The 21,343-nt window shown below is 36.5% G+C and overlaps 1 protein-coding gene across 1 annotated transcript in view; it reads left to right on the plus strand.

Annotated features, from left to right (window-relative positions):
• The window catches only part of STARD13 (StAR related lipid transfer domain containing 13), a 681,455-nt gene that overhangs the window by 73,148 nt on the left and 586,964 nt on the right, over positions 1-21,343 (plus strand). The window contains exon 2 of the mRNA XM_043992799.1: positions 666-1,538. Within this exon, the coding sequence (XP_043848734.1) occupies positions 798-1,538 (741 nt within the window). The 5' untranslated portion in view covers positions 666-797. The remainder of the gene's footprint in view (positions 1-665; positions 1,539-21,343) is intronic.

Raw genomic sequence — 21,343 nt, forward strand, 5'->3', positions numbered from 1 at the left:
TTTCAGTCCCTTACTTTGTTTTTGTCTTAATTTTAAAAATATAATGCTTCTATGTAGCAAATTATTAGAATCTGTTTTATAGTCTGCTTTGCACTTCACTCTCAACATAGTGACCATATAGGTTAATGTTAAAGGTATAATTCTGGGTGACCATAATTTTCCTACATAAAAGATATAGCTCCAGATTGACTGTTGGAGAATACTCATAGTTTTGCTGGGACAAGCTGCTCTCCACTGTAGCCAAAGTACAGGTCAGAACACATTTCATTTCTTGGCTGTGCAGTTCATGTCTATATAAGGCACAAAGTAGACACACAATGGTCTGTTTACTATAGACTTATAGAATGGAATTTTGATAAGAGAACTGAGATTAGGGTTTGTTGTGCATCTTGGTGATTTTGGATACAGAACTATTGGTGAGAAATGAAATCAACTTCATAGCCTTTTAGAAAAAGGTCAAGATCATGTCCAAATTACAAAGCTAGAATCCAATTCTTGAGTCACATAGTTAGTAGTTTTTACCTGCTTCAAATTATACAGAAAACTGGGCATCGCAACTAATTATAATCTTTATTATAATTAATTTTTAATTATAAATATTAACAAATTATTTTCAAAACTATAATAACCTTAAAATAAACTAAATTTGTGGTTTTAAATTTCAGATAAAGAAAGAACTTTTTTTCACTGTGCAAGAAGATTCAGAATTTGGTAATGGTGATAGGACATAATATGGATAATTATAATTACCAAGCCAACCAGGAATAATCAGTACTCAAGGTGGCAGAATCTAATGGATGAAATTTATTGGAATGGAAACTAAGTTTGTTGAAGAGAAGCAGGTACCCACTTTTTCTGTGCTTGCCAAGAATCCAGGCCCATCAAAACATACAAAGAATGGAGGATCAAATAGCCACCTTGGGATGCCTATCATTCCCTGGGGATCTGAATCTCACCCAAAGGATCTTTGCTCTATTCCGTGGATACCAAAGCAAAATGATTCACCCTCAACATACGTTCAGGTGCCTGGCTACCTGAGTATTACTAATGAACCTGAAAACCAACATTTCTTTAGGGATTCACTATATCCTACTTCAAATAAAACTCAAGATTATCTTTTCCCTCTCAAGATATGCCCCTCATTATATCTTCCAAATGAGAGATCTGATGCTAAACCAGAAATTGTTCCTGAAATATATGTCATTAAACAAAAACCCAGCACAATCGCTTTTTCCAACAATGAATATTTAACCCCTGCTATCGACAGTGAACTCCACATCTGTGGAATCAATAATACAGAAACTTCTTTGTATGAATTTGTGGAAGAAGTAGAGGAGGGGGATGATGAAGCTTTCCCACAGCTGCCACTCAATGAGACATTTTTTAAAGACATTCAAACAAGAGAAGTATCCCATGGTAAACAAAAGGCACTTGGATTTATGGTGGAGAAACATGTCTTTAATGAGAGTAGTTCCTGTGAACATTTGGGGAGAGAACCAAACAAGGAGGAAAACAAAGAAAAAGCAATCAGCATGGTGGTAAGTTGAATTGATGCCTCATTATAATATGAATGATTCTCACAATTATTTAGCTGATAGCTCATGTATAGTTGTTTTGTTTTATTCCCAAGTTCAGATGCATTTGAACTTGATACTATAACATAAGGTGGGGAATGAAAACAGTTTATTGACTAACCCTTTGCTATCACATAAAAAATGTATTATTAATTTGCAGGTAATGATAATAACACCTAATTCATTTAATTAATTCAACAAAATGTATTAAGATACCTACTATGTTTAGGCAAATGAAATAATGACTCAATTAAGGTAAAATATTTCTCAAATTGGAAGTTAAAGGATTGTTGAACCATAGGAAGGGAACCATAGTTGAGGTCATACCTGGTGAATTGATAGAGGATGAAATTATCTCGATTCCATGATATTCTCAGCATCCTGAGAGAAGTATCAGGACAATCAAATGGAAGAGTTCACCAAAGGTTGAAAGTTGGAAGATCCAACTGAGTTAAGGTATACTAGGATGGTATGTTGACCATAGAGATAAGTCAACAGAGTAGGTAAACTGGACTAGGAGATTAAGAAGAGGCCAAAGGACCAAATACCATGATACCAGGGAAAAGGAAACTTAGCATGAATGGGAATAGTGAGAGAGAGGGAGATGAAAGGATTGACAATTGTGGTCAAAGAATTAAATTTTACCAGTGAAGATCTTGGATAGAGTGTAGTTCCATGAGTCTCTCCTTTGAGCTCTGGTCCTAGATCTCCACCTGCGTCTTGGACTTCACCACCTAGATGCCTCAAAAAGCACTTCAAATTCAAAATTATCCCAAGGTGAATTCAATATTTCCCTCAAAGTCTACCTTTCCTTATAATTTCCTTTTGCGTATTGATGGCACCTCCATCCTCCCAGTCACAAAGGTTCAAAAATCTCCAGTCATCTTGAACTCTGACTCCACAACCTCCCCAGCCCAAAACAGTCAGATGTCAACTGTATCATCACCACATCCCTCACATAATTCAGCTTTTGTTCACTGAACACCAACTATCAGTATCCTAAGTCAGCTTCTTATTACTTTTCAATTGGATTTTTGTGATAACATCCTAATTGGTCTCCCTGCCTACAGTTTCTCCCCTTTTCTTCTCACAATTGTCAAAGCAATGTTCTTAACACACAGGTTTGGCTATATCACTCAGCTATTCAAAAACCATCAGTGGTCTCCTGTTTCCCAAACTATAGGTCCTGTAGGATAAAACACAGATTCCTCCTCCTGGCACTTAAGAATCTCCACATTTATCCCCAGTAGGAGCCAGACACAACTGAAAAACAACTGAACAACAACAAACCTTCAGCTTCATTTCATATTACTGTCTTCATGCATTCTATATTCCAACCAGAGTATACTACAAGTAATTCTCTACAGGTTTTATGCCATCTTCTACCTCCATGCATTTTTTACAAGTTTTCTCATATTGTTGGAATGAACTTCTCTTTCATTTTCTCCTGGAAAAATCTTTCTTTGTCTTCAGGAATCAGTTACCATGCTACTTCTATGAAGCCTTCTGTGATTTCCCCAGAAGAAAGTGTTGTGTCCTTAGATTTTCCTAAAATATTTTATATAGATCTCTCCTTTATCTTCATACACTTTACTTTGTATTATATGTATCTGTATACATGTCATATCCCTACTAGTATCATAAGCTTCCTAAGTAGAGAAGCCATGTAATTTTTCATCTTTGTGTGTCCTACACGGAGCCCAGAGCCAGATACACTGAAGTTACTTAATATTTATCAAATTTATATAAATAACACGGTCAAAGGTATTAGCATGTTAGTTTGTGATTGAAGTAAAGGAAAATATCATTGGAGCTTGAGGAGGTTGAAGAATTGTGTGGTCAGGGTGTTAGAGATGTCTACAACATGAATATTACCATTATTATCTAGCCAGCTCTCAACTGTGCTTCACATAGACCCTAGACGTTTTCCACCATGCTTCCCCCTGCACATAGTTCCCTTCTCCCTCCAACTTTCCACCTTTTGCTCTAGGAATAATCAAATCAATAATACTATTGCTACTGGGAAAAGCCTGACAATCTTTGGTCCTATAGCTCCAATCATGACTGCTGACATCCCATCTCCAAAGTCCCTCCTCCAGTCACTATGTCCCTGTGTTGTCTCTTCCTTTTAGAACAATAAGCTCCTTACACGTAGGGGCTGTCTCACCTTTAGTTTGTATCCCTAGTGCCTAGTACACTCTCTGGCACATAACAGACACTTTCTAAATGTTTAGTTATTTGTTCATTTGGGTAGATGGGGAGGCATCCACACTAAAGGGAATGGTATAAAGCAAAACACAGAAATGGGCATAAATACAGCCAGCATGTTTGAGTATCAGTGAGACAGGTGATGTGACTAGAAAGGAAGGGATTTGGGGCAGAGTAATGAAAGGCAAATTTGGATCAGTAACATATGGCCAAATTTGGGGTATGGTCTAGAAAAAGAGGGAGGGTAGTCTGGATTTGATATGGCAGGAAGTGAGATCTTGGACAAGAGACCAATATTTATTCAACATGTGTTTTCAGAGCCTCTAGAAAGATTAAGGTGGCAGTAGAATGGAGAGGATGGAATGAAGTCAGATAGATCATGTAGGAGGCTATTACAGTAATCTAAGTATAAGGAGATGAGGACCAATGCAAGGAGAGTATTGGCAAGAAAAATGGAAAAGAAAATAAATTCAAGAGGAAGTTTTATTTTTAAGAGACAGTTTAAAAAGAAATATTAGAACTTGAGAGCAAATCTTATATGTGACATGAAGGAAAGGGAAGACTCAAAGATAATTCTAAGATTTCTATTCTAGAGACTGGAAAAATGGTTCTACAGAATATGGCACAGGGAAACTGCTTTTGGAGAGGAGATGATGGGTTCAGTGTTGGATATGTCTAGATTAAGGTGGTAGCAGGACACCCAGATAAAGATATCCAGTAGAGTTAGAAATATGGAGAGATACAAAAAAAAAAAAAGAATTCACATTTATGTGGGACATTAGGGTTTTGCATACATTCTAACTTGATTCTCACAAAAACTCTGTGAAGTAGGTGCTTTTATTATACCCCATTTTATAGCTCTTGAGTAACGTACTTAGCTTTACATGACTAATAAGTGTCTGAGGCTGGATTTGAACCTATGTTTTGCTGACTTTAAGTGTGTCATGCTATGCCCTACATCACACTACTCCTTACAGGGAAAACTAACTTGTGCCTGTGGTCTAGGTGTCATATGTCCTTTCTATACAAAGATGGACTTTAGTTTCTATGAGACTTAGAATGAGAGAAATGCAGTTTTATCTTTGACTTGTTCAGAGCACTGAAAGATATATACCACATCAGACAGTACAACTGATCAGTGCTCAGCATCTCATTGGCATGCAAAGGAAAGGAGCTAGCAGGAGTCAGAATATCTGTGATCTCTAATAGCTTTTGCTGTGTCTCCTTATCAGGTAGTTATACAATGGCTATGCCCATCCATTCCTAGTATATTATTATAGAACAGAATATCAATGTCTTGTAGAAACACTACTTGAATCTTTATTGTGAATCCAAGAGTCAGTCTGTATAAATACCAAGGGTGAATACTCTTCCCTAACTTGCTGCTGCCACAAGCAAAGATAAGAGATTTCATTCATTTGACATCTTTGAACATCTGCTGTGTATAGTGCAGTGCTGAATGCTTTGAGACATACAAAGATAAATAAGACATGGACCTAGCATTCAGAAATGTTAGTCATGTATAATACAACAAATCTTTATTAAGTGGCAACTGTAGGCAGAGCATTATGCTAGGCAATGATGGGAAGAGAGAAATACAAAGGTTAGATAATAGTAGCATAGATTATATGGTTTAAATACTGTGAAGTATTTTAAATATATTATCTCATTGATAAATAAGAAAGAGCTTACAATCTAGTGGGGGAATAAGACACCCTCAGAGAGTTCTATGTGCATCAGCTCATTCAATATATCATCTCATTGACAGATAAGAAGGAACTTATAGTCAAATAGGAGCATGAGATACCAGCACAAATAGCTATAAAATACAAGATTATATAAGAAGGCAATATTTTATGCGGTTACATATACACAAATAACTACAGGGCATCAAAAAAACTATGTGTTTTAAGACAGAAGCAAAATACTATAGGGATTCAGAGACTGGTTAAGGACCTAAGGGGTCATCTTCTTCAACCCCCTCACTTTACAGACAAGGAAACTGATACCCTGAGACATGAAGTGACTCAGAAGGCATCATTAGAATTGGATCAGTTCTGAACTACTAACTCTAGGGCTCTATAATCTATACCTGAGGGACACAGTGATAATGGCTGGTGCTCAGGACAAATGCAAAGAAAAAAATGAGTAATAGTCAGCCAGTCAGACCACAAGCATTTACTCTGCTACATGCCAGAGGAACAATGAAAGACCAAACAAACAAAAAAAAACCTAGTCTTTGTTCTCAAGTTCATATGTTAGTGAAGGAAGATAACATGAAAAAAATTGTACATATATTTTATATATATATACATATATATACATATATATATATATACATATTTTTTATTTTTTTATTTTTAGTGAGGCAATTGGGGTTAAGTGACTTGCCCAGGGTCACACAGCTAGTAAGTGTTAAGTGTCTGAGGTCAGATTTGATCTCAGGTACTCCTGACTCCAGGGCCGGTGCTCTATCCACTGCACCTCTTAGCTGTCCCTATATGTACATATTTTAGATAGATTATAGATAGATAGGTAGAAAGATGGATGATAGTTAATAGATAGATGATGGATAGATAGATGATAGGTAGATGTAAGATAGATAGATGATAGATAAATAGATGAATGATAGGTAGATAAATGATAGATAGATAGATAGATAGATAGATAGATAGATAGATAGATAGATAGATAGATAGATAGATAGATAGATAGGTAGGTAGAGATTGGAAGGCACCAGCAGCTGGGTGGGATGGGAAAAGGAGGGATTTGAACTGAATCTTGAAGAAAGATAGGGAAATTACAAGAAGTAATGGAGAGGAAAGGCATTCTAGATATGAGAAAGAATCGGTACACAGGCATGGAGTCAGAAGATGGAGTTTTGTGTGTGAGGAATAGCAAGGAGGACAGAATAGCTAGATAATAGTGTTTGGAGGAGAGTAAAAGATAAGAAGGGACAGCGAGGTGATGCAGTGGATAGAGCACCAGGCCTAGAGTGAGGAAGACTCATCTTTATGAGTTCAAATTTGCCCTCAAACACTTACTAGCTGTTTGACCCTGGGCAAGTTATTTAACTCCTTTTTGTCTTAGTTTGTTCATCTTTAATATGAGCTGAAGAAGGAAATGGCAAACCATGCCATTATCTTTGCCAGAAAACCCCAAATAAGGTCATGAAGAGTCAGGCACAGCTGAAAAACAACTGAACAACAACAAAAATTGTAAGGAGAATGGAAAAGTATGAAGGCTTTAAATGCCAAAGGATGTTATATTTGATCATGGAAGTAATATGAAGTAATGGAGTTTGTTGAATAGTGGGAGAGGAGAAGGGAGGAGAGTTGTTCGTGGTCACACCTAAACTTTGGAAAAATGACTTGGACTACTGAGTGGAACGGGGATTGGAAGCTAGAAACACAAGGCAAAGCTAGTAGTTAGAACACTATTTCAACAGTCCAGGGTAGCATTGATGAACTGACTAGGGTGGTAGCTGTGTGAGTGGAGAGAAGTGGATGTATACAGTATACCTGAGTTTTATAGGTAGAAACAACAACTCTTGCTTTTGTTGGAAATACTAAAATTTATACTCATTACTCAATATTAGTTTATTTATTCTCTACCATTTAAGTAAGAAGGTATAGTGGGAAGGGTGCTGAATTTGGAGTCAGAATACTCAAATCCAAATCCTGACTCTGCCACTTACTCCCAAGGTGACTTCAGGCAATGTCCCTAAGAAGACTCAGTTTCCTCATCTCTAAAATGATGGCGTTTCACCATTTGACCTCAAAGAAGATCCTTTGTGGTTCTAAATGTGTGATACTTAGTTTTTTAATGACATCAAAATCCTGATAGATAGATATTGAAGTAATTCTTCCTTTAAAGCACTTTATAGCTTTGAAATAGTCATTTAATACCTAAGGCACAGAAAGAAAAGGGGAAAGGGTGCATATGCATTATTAATATCCTCCCTACCTTCATACAGTGAGTTTTCTATGCCAAGGGCCAAATAAACTCCATCTTTATTCAACCAATTAGGAAGTACCTAATCTGCACACAGGGTTGTTCTTGGACTAGTCTATTCCCACTCTGTTAGATTCATAAAACCTGTTTCTCTGGAGGGGATAGTGGTTATTAGTAGCCATAAAAATGTATAAGACAGATTTACAGGAACCCTGAATTCCCTGGTTTAACATATCATTAGAATAATTCTGGACAAAAATAAGGCTCAAATGTATTTTTCATTCAAGCTGCTCTGAATTTGAATTATATGGTTAATAAATCTTTCTGGAATATGTTACCAAATCTCACCAGGGTGAAAGAGAGCTAAATTTAAATTCAGTAAATCATGGGAGACCCTATAAAATATGCCAAATAGACATCTTGCTACATTTATTGCATTCACTATTCACTTTCATGATTTGTATCTTGGCTCTTTTTGATTCATCCAATGGCTCTAGAAACTAGCTCCTGTTCAAATCGTAAGCTCTGACTAACAGGTAGCAACACTGAACAAAGAGAGAAAAATCCCTCAACCAAGTCTGGATTAGATCACAATAGAAATGAAACTGATGGCCCTTCATCGTTACTATGTTATAGTCCTTTAAAAAAGCCTGCTTGTTATCCTCGCCCCTCCATTTAAGAAAAGTTTTGACCTTATCATCTTCCACCTTTATTTAACAAATTGTCCTAACAATGCCAAAAACTTTACAGAAAATATTGTAAATTACATATTACACTGGTGAGGTGTCTGCTGGATAGGCTTTACCATTTTTGCAACAGATTATCTAGCTAGTCAGTCATGGTACCAGCTATTCATGGTTGAACTCTCATGGAACTTTACTGTTGCCTCTTCGATACCAGGATGCTAATTCTCATTTTTTATTGATTTCCAGTGAGCACCAAAGTACTACATTGGGAGGTGCCAGAGGAAAAAAGTATCTTAATAAAGGCAGCATAAGATTATCTCTATGGTCTCTTGATTCACTGATGATTATGTTTCTCTGTGACTGATATCTAACCATTAGTCTCAGTTTTGCCACTTGGGATCTAACGGAAAATCATTTATTAAGTGTTTACTATGTACCAAATACTGTGCTCAAACACGAGGATAAAAATGAAAAACGAGCCAGTTCCTGCTCTCAAGGAATTTACATTAAAGAAGACAACATATAGAGGATGATTTGGCTTTGGGTTAAATGTAAAGTCTATGTTGTCCTTAAGAGTGCAAAGGGTATAGCAGATGATTAGGGCCAGCAAACCTTTGGGAGAAATCTTCTCTAGATTAAAAATCCTCATTTCCTTTAATTATGGCTCACACAACACAGTTTTGAGATGCACTGTGACCATCCTGGTCATTCTCCTTTGGGTATACTATAATTTGTTATACTATGATATAATTTTGCTGTGTACCTTTTAAACTATGAAACTCCTAAGGGTTTTTATAGGAAAAGAATTGTCAAATTTTCTTAGTCTGGTTTTTGATTTTTAAAATAAGCTTAATCATAATAAATATGAACATCTTACTGTGCTCAGAGGGCTAAAAATAGATTTCATATGAAACTTCCACTGGGTAGTTTTTTAAAAATTTCTATTAAATTTAACAGAGTAGTGATAAAATAAGCATAATCAAGCAGACCAACTCAACATACCAGTCATACCTGAAAATGTAGGTATTATTAGATATCTCTAGTCCATTATGTCTAATTACAAGGGTTTTATTCCTATTCAATTTGACAGTCAGTTTCAGTATAGCACTCTAGCCCACTGAGATTTTTTTTGAATCTTGACTCTTGTTATCTAATGTGTTAACTCCCAGTTTTGTGTCATCTGCAGATTTGATCATCATGCTATCTGAGTCACTGATAAGAATTCTGAACAAAGCAAAACCAAGGACTCAACCCTATAGCTTTCCACCAATAACTCCCTCTCTTCTTTCTGGGATATTAAGCTATTCATTATTCAGTACACTTTAACTGTCCCTCAACTGTCTACTTATATACCTAACTATTTTATTATCCAGCCCATGTTACTCTCCTTTGTCCTTGCTAAAATTCAGATACAGAGGGTCTAAAGCATTTTCCTTATTGATCAGTCTAATGATCTTATTCAAAATAAAGTTAATTTGTCATAACTTCTTAGTGAAGGTAAACTGAGTTCTAATAATTACCATTTCCCTTTCTAAATGGAATCAAGGTAACTAATAATCCATTTTAGAATTTCCTGGGAGTCAGAGCTCACTGGATTGTAATTTTCACAATATATCTTTTTGGGAAAATGAGACATTTATCTATCCCCAATCTTCCAGTGATTTCTCCAGGATCCTTCAAAGTTTATTGAGAGCTGTTCCATAACCACATTTATAAGTTCTTTTAGGTGTCTTGCAATGTAATTTGTCATGTCTTGGATATCTTTTGAAATAATCTGTTCATTTCCTGAGAGGGAAAGCTTGCACTATAAAGTGTTGTAGTGTGTTATGATTAATTATCCACATATGCCCCCAAGAAAATCCTGAATCATTTTTTCATTTACAGATGTCTGGGTCTTTGACCTTTTAAAAACAAACAATTTGTATTTGATAAAATTTCAATATGTCAGAATACATTATTATTGCTCCCATTTAAAGCAATAGTATGTTAAGATATTTTCACAGTTAAAAACTGCCAAGATTATTTCTCACTGCCCTGTTGAGGAGGGTTAGTTATTTCAACAATGTATAATTCAAACCCATTCATCGCCTGAGACTAATAATGTTATGGCTATTTGGGGGTAGGGCCCAGTCGAAGTTTGTAGAGCATATGTAAATGCTTTAGCATGAATACAACGTTACCAGGTACTACCCCCACACTGCATGAGTACCAAAGAAGGAAATTATATATAAAGGCACATAGGAACAATTTAGAAGTCTCTCATCTGCAGAGTCAAACATTCAATCTGAGTTTTTTACCTAAGTCTTGGATAAAAATATTGAACAAAACAGAACTAAGGACTTAATCCTATATCTTTCCATCAATGACTCCCTCTGCTCTTTCGAGGGTAATATTAAATTATTCATTACTCAACACTCTTTAACTATATACCTTCAATTGGCTATCCAAATACCTAACCACTTTAATATCTATTAGTGTAAGGTGCTAGTTGCTAAGGGTACAAGTAAGGGCATTTGTAAATAAGTCATTTATGAATGCCTCCTCTCACTTTAATCTCAACATTTTGCCTGGCATCCACTCATACATAAGTAAATGAGAAACTTACATTAAATCTGGCAAATGCTAGATATAGGGAAGGGCCCACAAGTCGAGTCAAAATATATGAATGCCTCTGTATCAGACATTTTTAATATTTTTGTGTCATGGAATTCTTTGGCAGTCTAGTAAAGTCTATGAACCCCTTCTAAGAATGTTTTTAAATGCATAGGATTTCAAATGAAACTAATTATGATGAAATATAGTTATCAACATAGTAAAAAGAAAGTTAATGAACCCCAATTAAGAGCCCTGCTCTATATCCATGCTAGAAGTCTAAATAATACAGCAAGTTGGCATCCAAGTGAGGATCTTGTTAGAGCTGGTATCTATCTTGTCATCTATTTCAGAGACTGAGTGGGAGCAGGATAACCAATGCAATCCTGGGCTTCCAAACTATAAACTTAATAAGGACAGAAACAGGCCAGGAAAAGGGGGGTATAATCTTCTACGTGAAGGAAAGATAAATACTGAAAAAGTTAAAAAAAAAAACAAACCTCTGTTGGTAGATAGTCCACATTTCCAAAAATCCTTATGCAGTTGAAAATATTCCTAAAGTATGGCCAGGTGCAGGACTCAGTTGGTCAACAAACATATATTAAGTGTCCATTATGTGCCAGATACCATGATGATTCCTGGGGATCCCAAGAAAGGCAAAACACAGTCCCTGCTCTTGAGGAGCTCACAGTCTAGTGGGGGTAAAAACTTGAAAACAAGTAAACAAGATATATACAGGTTAAATTGAAGAAAATGAACAGAGGGAAGGCAGTTAAGATTGAGGAGGAAAGGAAAAGTCTTTTTTTTTTTTTTTTGGCAGGGCAATGGGGGTTAAGTGACTTGCCCAGGGTCACACAGCTAGTAAATGTAAAGTGTCTGAGGCCGGATTTGAAATCAGGTACTCCTGAATCCAGGGCCAGTGCTTTATCCACTGCACCACCTAGCTACCCCTGGAATGGAAAAGTCTTCATTAAAAAAAGGTGGGATTTTAGTGGGACCTAAGAGGCAGAGATGAGGAAAGAGATAATTCCAGGAATGGGGAGACAGCCAGTGAAAATGAAAGGAATTGGTAGATGGAGTGTCTTGTGAGAAGAAAAGCAAGGAGGCCGGTGTCACCAGACTGTAGGGTGTGTGGAGGGGAATAAATTTTGAGAAGATTGTAAAAGTAGGAAGAAGCCAGGTTATGAAGGGCTTTAAAAGCCAAAGGATTTTATATGTGATCCTGGATGTAATGGGGAGGCACTAGAGTTTATTGAATAAGAGGGTCACACAGTCACACCTGTGCTTTAGGAAGATCAATTTGACAGCTGAGTGGAGGATGGAGAGGAGTGAGGAGAGACTTGAAGCAGGGAGACAAATCCTCAGGCTATGGTGACAGTCTAGGCATGGCCCACACCAGGGTGGTAGCAATGTCAAAGGAGAGAAGGGTTTGTATACAGGACATGCTACAAAGATAAATCATTTTAGGTTCCAAGTTTTAGGAACCAGACAAGATGAGCAGTGACTTTGGGAGGCAACAGATGGGGGAGAAAAAGGTGATTGCACCAGCTGGTAATAAAAAGAAAAAATCATGAGCTAGTAACATACTGAAAACCTTTGACTGTCACTAAGGGAGTGGGGATGGATGCTCAGAAGCAATAATTCTTCCCCGTTTATGTCCCTTGTCTCCTTTCAAAAACCCTTTGAGCTACATTTTGTCCTTTTATGACTTTTTCCCTTCAGGGCTCTCCTTTATGATCATTTTAACTAATGTATCCTCCATTAAAGTCTCCTTTTGATCCCTCCTCATGATGGAAGGTGACACTGGGTTCTCAAAGGCGATGCCAGTGAAATGTCAGCCATACGGCCTAACCAAGCTACGAAGGCTTCAAGTACAAGCTCAGCGATAAGACTGAATTTCTGTCTGCTAAGAAAGAGCCTAGCTAAATTCAGAGACACTCATCAGCCAAAGATCGGACACCATGTGATGAATTTTCTTTTTCAGCCACAGCGACACACAAAAAATCATCTTCTGAGGCTTAAGGGAATGTTAATCTGGATTGATGAAATGTGTACCTCCGTTAATGGAATCATAGATCCTTGAAGGATTTACCTCCATAAAAATGGGTGTGTATGTGGAAGAATATAGACCTTTACACAGGTTTGAAACATGTAACTTTGACATTTTAATAACTAAGGTTGTACAGATGATAGAAACAATCTACAGATGGCATTTAAAAGCAAATGGAATTCCTTCTTACAACTGATATGAACTTCAATTTTGCTATCCACAAGAAACGGTTCATCTTCTCTTTCACCGAGCCCATGTTTCATTTGTCACAAGATCTGAAATGACTGTATTATGTAAAACTGGGTAATGTAGTTGTCATAAGCTTTAATAAATTTGTTTATAGATTCTACTTAGAGCTGGGCTCTGCCATGCCTACATCATAAATTATTGAAGTTTGAAAGTGCACAAGGACTTTATAGAGACTCTATATGATGAAAAAAATTACAATATCAACCAGGATAATTAGACTGGGCTAGGATGTTAAATGAGATTGGGGAAGCTATAAAATTACACAAGATAGTAATAATGGAAGGTTTAAATTGCTCAGACATAGATTGATGTTATACTGAATCAGAATTAGAAGTAAGGGTAGCGGAGAAGACCAATGACTGTTTCCTAAAAGTTAGCTCAAGAAACTCAGAAAATAAAATAGGCAAAAGAGATCATAAACAACCCAATTTCAGAAAAGAAACTGAACAAGTCTAAATGAACTAACTGTTAAAGATAGAACAAAAAACAAAAAACCTGATCCAAGTGCTATACATTTACAAATGAGTTCCACTAAACACTTAAAGGGCAACTCCTATACATCTATATGTATATATGTGTGTGTCTGTATATGTGTGTATATATATGTGTGTGTATAAGTTCTCAATAACAGGAAAGGAAGAGATAGCCCTACCAATTTTTTTTTTCAATGTGACAAATATGGTACTGATACCAAAACCAGGATGAAGCATGTAAAGATGCGTATATACCATTATAACAAATAAAAATTAAAGGAGGAATCCAAAATAAACTTTTAGGAAAGAAGCTATAGCTACACATCGAAAATATGTAGTATGGCAAAGTTGAATTTACATTAGGAATACAATGATAGTTGAACATCAGGAAATCTATTAATATAATTATTCATATAAATAATACAAATCACATATCAACAGATAAAGAAAAGATTTTTTTGACAAAATACATTTGTTTATGTTAACAAAAATGTCTAAAAGCATTAAGTATGAAAAGGCCTTTTAGTGATCAAAAGACAAAATAGAGAAAGGTTACTGCTGAGCCCAACTCTACTCAGAAACTACTCAGCAAACTAAAAAAAATAAATAAATTGTGGTGGATAAAGCAATAGGGAATACCAGTAAGCTCATCCATTCAGTCCAAGACTTCAAAAGAAGATAACCAGAAACCTGTAGGCAGGCTATTTGGGGGCATCTAGTCAAGGCCTTAAACCAATGGCCCAAATAAGGGACAGAGAGAATCATAGAAGATTAAATCCGAACCAATGTAGCTAAGATTAGAAGAGAAAAAATTAAGTGGAGAAAAATCTTTGCCGCAAATTTTTCTGAAAAAATTCTCATTGTCAAGATACACAATTGATTCAAATTCATAAGAATAAGTGCCACTCTCCAATTGATAAGTGGTCACAGGATATGAACAGGCAGTCCTCAAAGGAAAGCCCTTAAGCTCTCAAAAGTCATGTGAAAAAATACTCCAAATCACAAGTAGCGAAGAGGAAGTTGAAAGGAATAAGCATTTATTTAGGGCCTACTACGTGCCAGGAACTGTGCTAAGCATTTTTTTTACAAACATCTCATTTAATTCTTCCAGCAACCCTGTGAAGTAGCTGCTGTTATCCTGATTTTACAGTTGAAGAAACTGAAGTAAACAGAGGTTAAGTGTTTTACCCAGGGTCACATAATTTATAAGTATCTTAGGCTGCATTTGAACTCATCTTCCTGACTCTAGGCCCAGCACTCTAACCTAACTGCCTCTGCAATAATTATTATCTGATAGTTAGACAAATGCAAAATAAAGCAACTCAAGTTCAAATTGTGCATACCCTTTGAACCATCAGATAGTACTATTTAGCTTAGCAGGAAGCTTTTCATCCAGGAGGATCTCATTGCTTTGCTAAGAGTAAGTCTTTTTTTTTTTTTTTTTTTTTAGTGAGGCAATTGGGGTTAAGTGACTTGCCCAGGGTCACACAGCTAGTAAGTGTTAAGTGTCTGAGGCCGGATTTGAACTCAGGTACTCCTGACTCCAGGGCGCTCTATCCACTGTGCCACCTAGCTGCCCCGCTAAGAGTAAGTCTTGAAGATGGCAGAGGAAAGGCAGTAACAGCCCCAGGCAGGCTGTGTAGGAGAAACTTACCCCCCAAGCCTCTGAATCAGCTGCAGTGCCAGCATCTTCTGGAACAAAGCTCATGGTCTTGTGAGAGGGCTGAATGGCTGGCTGGGGAGGAGTCTACAGGGGTGTATGAAGGAACTAAGGGGGATTTGGATGTCCTACCCCAGTGGGGAACCAGGAAGAAACCTTAAGTGGTGGCAGCCCAGGTGGGAGAAGGGTGCAGGCTCGTCAGAGCTAGCAACCATAGCACATAAAGTTTTGCTGGCTGATTGATTGACAAGTTGGCCTAGGGTTATCTAATGGACCAGAGAAAGGGCCAGGCAACTAAAGCAACTGCCCCTCATTAAATAATAACACCTGGGACCCCCTGAAGCTTGGTACAGTATATGCTGGAAGCAGGACCCCACACCAAGAAGGAGTTAAAAGTCAAGTGATGGGCAGGATGGGCAGGCAGAGAAAACTGCAAACCATAGAAAGCTTATTTAGTGAAAAGGAAGATCGAGGTGCACCCTCAGAAGAGGATAGCAAGATCAGGGCCTTACATCTAAAGCTTCCAAGAAAAATATCAATTGGTCTCAGGCCATAGAGGTGCTCAAAAAGGACTTTGAAGATAAAGGAAGAGAGGTAGAGGAAAAAATGGAAAGGGAAATTAGGATGATGCAGGAAAGACATGAGGAAAAAATCAACAGCTTTAAAAGCCAAATGGAAAAGCTCTCTGACGAAAATAATTGCCTAAGAATTAGGATTGAACAAATGGAAGCTAGCGACTTTATGAGGAACCAAGACACAATAAAGAAAATCCAAATGAATAAAAAAATAGAAGGCAATGTAAAATATCTTCTTAGAAAAACACCTGACCTGGAAATAGATCCAGGAGACATAATTTGAAAAATCATTGGACTACCTGAAAACCATGACCAAATTAAGATTTTAGACAGCATCCTCCAAGAAATTGTTAGGGGAAATTGCCCTTATATTCTAGAAGCAAAAAAGAGTCTAGACACCATATTACGGGAAATTATCAAGGAGAACTGCCCTGATATTATAGAATCAGAGGATAAAATCATCATTGAAAGAATCCAATCACCTCCTGAAAGAGACCCCAGAAGGAAAACTTCAAGGAATATTGTAGCCAAATTCCAGAATCATCAGGTGAAAGAGAAAATACTCTAAGCAGCCAGAAAGAAACAATTTAAATATCATGGAGCCACAGTGAGGATTGTATAGGACCTGGCAGCTTCAACATTAAAGAATCGCAGGGCTTGGAATATGATATTTTGGAAGGCAAAGGAGCTTGGATTACAACCAGTAATCAACTACCCAGAAAAACTGAGTATTCTCTTTCAGGGGAAAAGGTGGACATTCAATGAAATGGGGGGGGGGTTCTAAGGTTTCCTCATAAAAAGACCACTGAACAAAACTGAACTGAACAAAAAATTTGATCTCCAACTATAAGGCTCAAGAGACTCAAGAGAAGTATAAAAAGGTAAACGGTGTGTGTGTGTGTGGGGGGGGGAAGGCAGCTTGTTCAATGAGGTTAAACTTCTTATATCCCTATGAGGGAGGATAATGCTTTTTTTTTTTTTTTGGTGGGGCAATGGGGGTTAAATGACTTGCCCAGGGTCACACAGCTAGTACGTGTCAAGTGTCTGAGGCCGGATTTGAACTCGGGTACTCCTGAATCCAGGGCTAGTGCTTTATCCATTGCGCCACCTAGCTGCCCCCAGGATAATACTTTTAACTCTTGGGATCTGTATCTTTATAAAGGTATTTCTATTAAATTGACTTTCATATGATGATATAAAGAAATTTAAGGGGAAGAATAAAAGACTAGGGGGAGGAGAGAAAGGGGGAGGTGGAAGGAGGTTAATTATATCATATGAAGAGGCACAAAAAAACCCCCCATTACAATAGACAAAAAAAAGGGAAGGGTGAGTATTGTTTCAAACTTATTCTCATCAGATTTGGTTCAGGGGGGAATAAAATACACTCCAATTTGTATAAAGGAACTTAGCTTACTCTTTAAGGAAAGGGTTGTATTGATAGAAGGGAGGGTAGAAGGAGGAGAAGGGGCAAGAAAAGGAAAGGCAGCTGATAAAAGTGAGCAGATTGAGGGAGGCAGTGGTCAGAAGCAACACACTGGTCAGGAGAAAGAGGGGGAAAGAAGGGAAGAAAAGTACAAACAAAGGGGAAAAGACAATGGAGGGAAATAAACAGTTAATAATCTTAACTGTGAATGTAAATGGGATGAACTCTCCCACAAAACAGAAGTGAATAGCAGAGTGCATTAAAAATAAGAATACTACAATATGTTGTTTGCAAGAAACATATTTGAAGCAAAGAGATACACAAAGAGCAAAAGGTTGGAGCAGAATATGTTATGCTTCAGCTGAAGTTAGAAAAGCATGGGTAGCAATTCTTACCTCAGACAAAGCAAAGGCAAAAATAGATCTTATTAAAAGAGCTAAGGAAGGAAACTACATCTTGCTAAAGGGTATGATAGATAATGTAGTAAGATCAATACTAAAAATGTATGCATAAAGTGTTATAGCATTGAAATTCTTAGGGGAGAAGTTAAATGAGTTACGAGAGGAAATAGCAAAATTATACTAGTGGGGGATCTGAACCTTCCACTCTCAGAAACCTAACCACAAAATAAATAAGAAAGAAGTTAAAGAAATGAATAGAATGTTAGAAAAGTTAGATATGATAGCTATCTGGAGAAAATTGAATGGGAATAAAAAAAATATATATCTTTTTCTCAGCAGTGCATGACACATAGTCAAAAATTGACCATGTATTAGGGCACAGAAACCTCATAGTCAAATGTAGAAAGGCAGAAATAGTAAATGTATCCTTCTCAGATCATGATGCAATAAAAATTACATGTAATAAAGAGGCATGGAAAGGTAGACTGAAAATTAATTGGAAACTAAATAATCTTGTCCTAAAGAATGAGTGGGTCAAACAACAAATCATAGAAACAATCAATAACTTCATCCAAGAGAATGACAATAATGAGACAACATACCAAAACCTATAGGATGCAGCCAAAGCAGTGCTTAGGGGAAATTTTATATCTCTAAATGCTTACGTGAATAAAAAAGAGAAAGAGATCAATGAATTGGGCATTCAACTAAAAAAGCTAGGAAAAGAACAAATTAAAACTCCTCAACTAAATACTAAATTAGAAATCCTGAAAATCAAAGGAGAAATTAATAAAATTGAAAGCAAGAAAACTATAGAACTAATCAATAAAACTAAGAGCTGGTTTTATGAGAAAACCAATAAAATAGATAAGCCTTTGGTTAATTTGATTTTAAAAAAAAGAAAGAAGAAAACCAAATTACCAGTATCAAAAATGAAAGGGGTGATTTCACCACCAATGAAGTGGAAATTAAAGCAATAATTAGGAGCTATTTTGCCCAACTGTATGCCAATAAATTTGACTATCTAAATGAAATGGATTAATATTTATAAAATACAAATTGCCCAGGTTAACTGAAGAGAAAATAAAATCCTTAAATAGGCCCATTTTAGTCAAAGAAATTGAACAAGCCATCAATGAACTCCCTAAGAAAAAATTTCCAGGGCCAGATGGGTTTACAAGTGAATTCTACCAAACATTCAAAGAACAATTAATTCCAGTACTATACAAACTATTTGGAAAAACAGGTGAAGGAGTTCTACCAAATTCCTTTTATAACACAAATATGTTGTTGATACCTAAACCAGGCAGAGCCAAAACAGAGAAAGAAAATTTCAGACCAATTTCCCTAAATGAATATTGATGCAAAAATCTTAAATAAAATATTAGCAAAGAGATTACAGCAAGTGATCACCAGGATAATACACTATGACCAGGTGGGATTTATACCAGGAATGCAGGGCTGATTCAACTTCAGAAAAACTATCAATATAATCAACCACATCTGAATAGATGCAGAGGAAGTGTTTGACAAAATACAACACTCATTCCTATTAAAAACACTAGAGAAAGGGGGCAGGTAGGTGGCACAGTAGATAAAGTACCAGCCCTGGATTCAGGAGAACCTGAGTTCAAATCTGGCCTCATACACTTGACACATACTAGCTATATGACCCTGGGCAAGTCACTTAACCCTCATTGCCCTGCAAAAAAACAAACTCTAGAGAGCATAGGAATAGGTGGAGCTTTCCTTAAAATAATAAGCAGTATCTACCTAAAACCATCAGCAAACATATATAATGGAGATAAGTTAGAGGCATTACCAGTAAGATCAGGGGTGAAACAGGGATGTCCATTATCACCTTTACTATTTAATATTATACTAGAAATGTTAGCTATAGAAATAAGAGAAAATTAGAATAGGCATGAAAGAAACAAACTTTCATTCTTTGCAGATGATATGATGGTATACTTAGAGAATCCTAAAGAACCACCTAAAAAACTACTTGAAACAATTAAGAACTTGACCAAAGTTGCAAGATATAAAATAAACCCATATAAATCATCAGCATTTCTACAAAGCTCAGCAGCAAGAGATAAAAAGAGAAATTACATGTAAAGTAACAGTAGACAATATAAAATACTTGGGAGTCTACCTGCCAAGACAAACAAAGGAACTCTATGAACATAATTACAAAACACTTTTCACACAAATAAAATCAGATCTATGTAATTGGAAAAATATCAATTGCTCATGGATAGGCTGAGCTAATATAATAAGAATGACAATTCTACCTAAATTAATTTACTTACTCAGTGCCATACCAATATGACCACCTAAGAATTTTTTTACAGAGTTAGAAAAATAATAACAAAATTCATCTGCAAAAACAAAAAGTCAAGAATATTAAGGGAACCAATGAAAAAATGTACAGGAAGGTAGGCTAGCCATACCAAATTTGAAGCTATGCTATAAAGTGGCAGTCATCAAAACTATTTGGTACTGGCTAAGAAATAGAGTGGTTGATGAATGGAATAGGTTAGGCACAGGATAGAAACTCAGTATTTGACAAAAACTGCTGGGAAAACTGGAAGATAGTGTGGCAGAAACTAGGCAAAGACCAACATCTTATACCTTATACTAAAATAAGGTCAAAATGGGTTCAAGATTTATACATAAAAGGTGATACCATATAAATTAGGAGAGGAAGGAATAGTTTACCTCTCAGATCTATGGAGAGGAAAACAAATTATGTCCAAACAAGAGATAGAGAATATTATGAAATGCAAGATGGAAGACTTTGATTACATTAAATTTAAAAGGTTTTGTACAAACTGAAGCAATGGACCCAAAATTAGAAGGGAGACAGAAAACTGGGAAATAATTTTTACAGCCAGTATTTCTGATAAAGGCCTCATTTCTACAATATATCAGAAACTAAATCAAATTTATAAGAATGCAAGTCATTCCCCAATTGAGAAATGGTCAAAGGGTATGAACAGATAGTTTTCAGATGAAGAAATCAAAGCTATCTATTGCCATATGAAAAATTCTCTAAATTACTTTTTTTTTTTTTAGTGAGGCAATTGGGGTTAAGTGACTTGCCCAGGGTCACACAGCTAGTAAGTGTTAAGTGTCTGAGGCTGGATTTGAACTCAGGTACTCCTGACTCCAGGGCTGGTGCTCTATCCACTGCGCCACCTAGCTGCCCCTCTAAATTACTATTGATCAGAGAAATGTAAATTAAAACAACTCTGAGGTACCACCTGACACCTATCAGATCAGCTAATATGACAAAAAAGGAAAATAATAAATGTTGGAGAAGCTGTGGAAAAAAATGAACACTAATACACTGTTAGTGAATCTGTGAACTGATCCAACCATTCTGGAAAGCAATTTGGAACTATGCCCAAAAAGCTATGGGACTGTTCATACCCTTTGACCTAGTGGTACCACTGCTAGGTCTGTATCCCAAACAGATCATAGAAGAGGGGAAAG

The sequence above is a fragment of the Dromiciops gliroides genome, chromosome 3 (genome assembly GCF_019393635.1).
Source record: "Dromiciops gliroides isolate mDroGli1 chromosome 3, mDroGli1.pri, whole genome shotgun sequence".
NCBI lineage: Eukaryota > Metazoa > Chordata > Mammalia > Microbiotheria > Microbiotheriidae > Dromiciops > Dromiciops gliroides.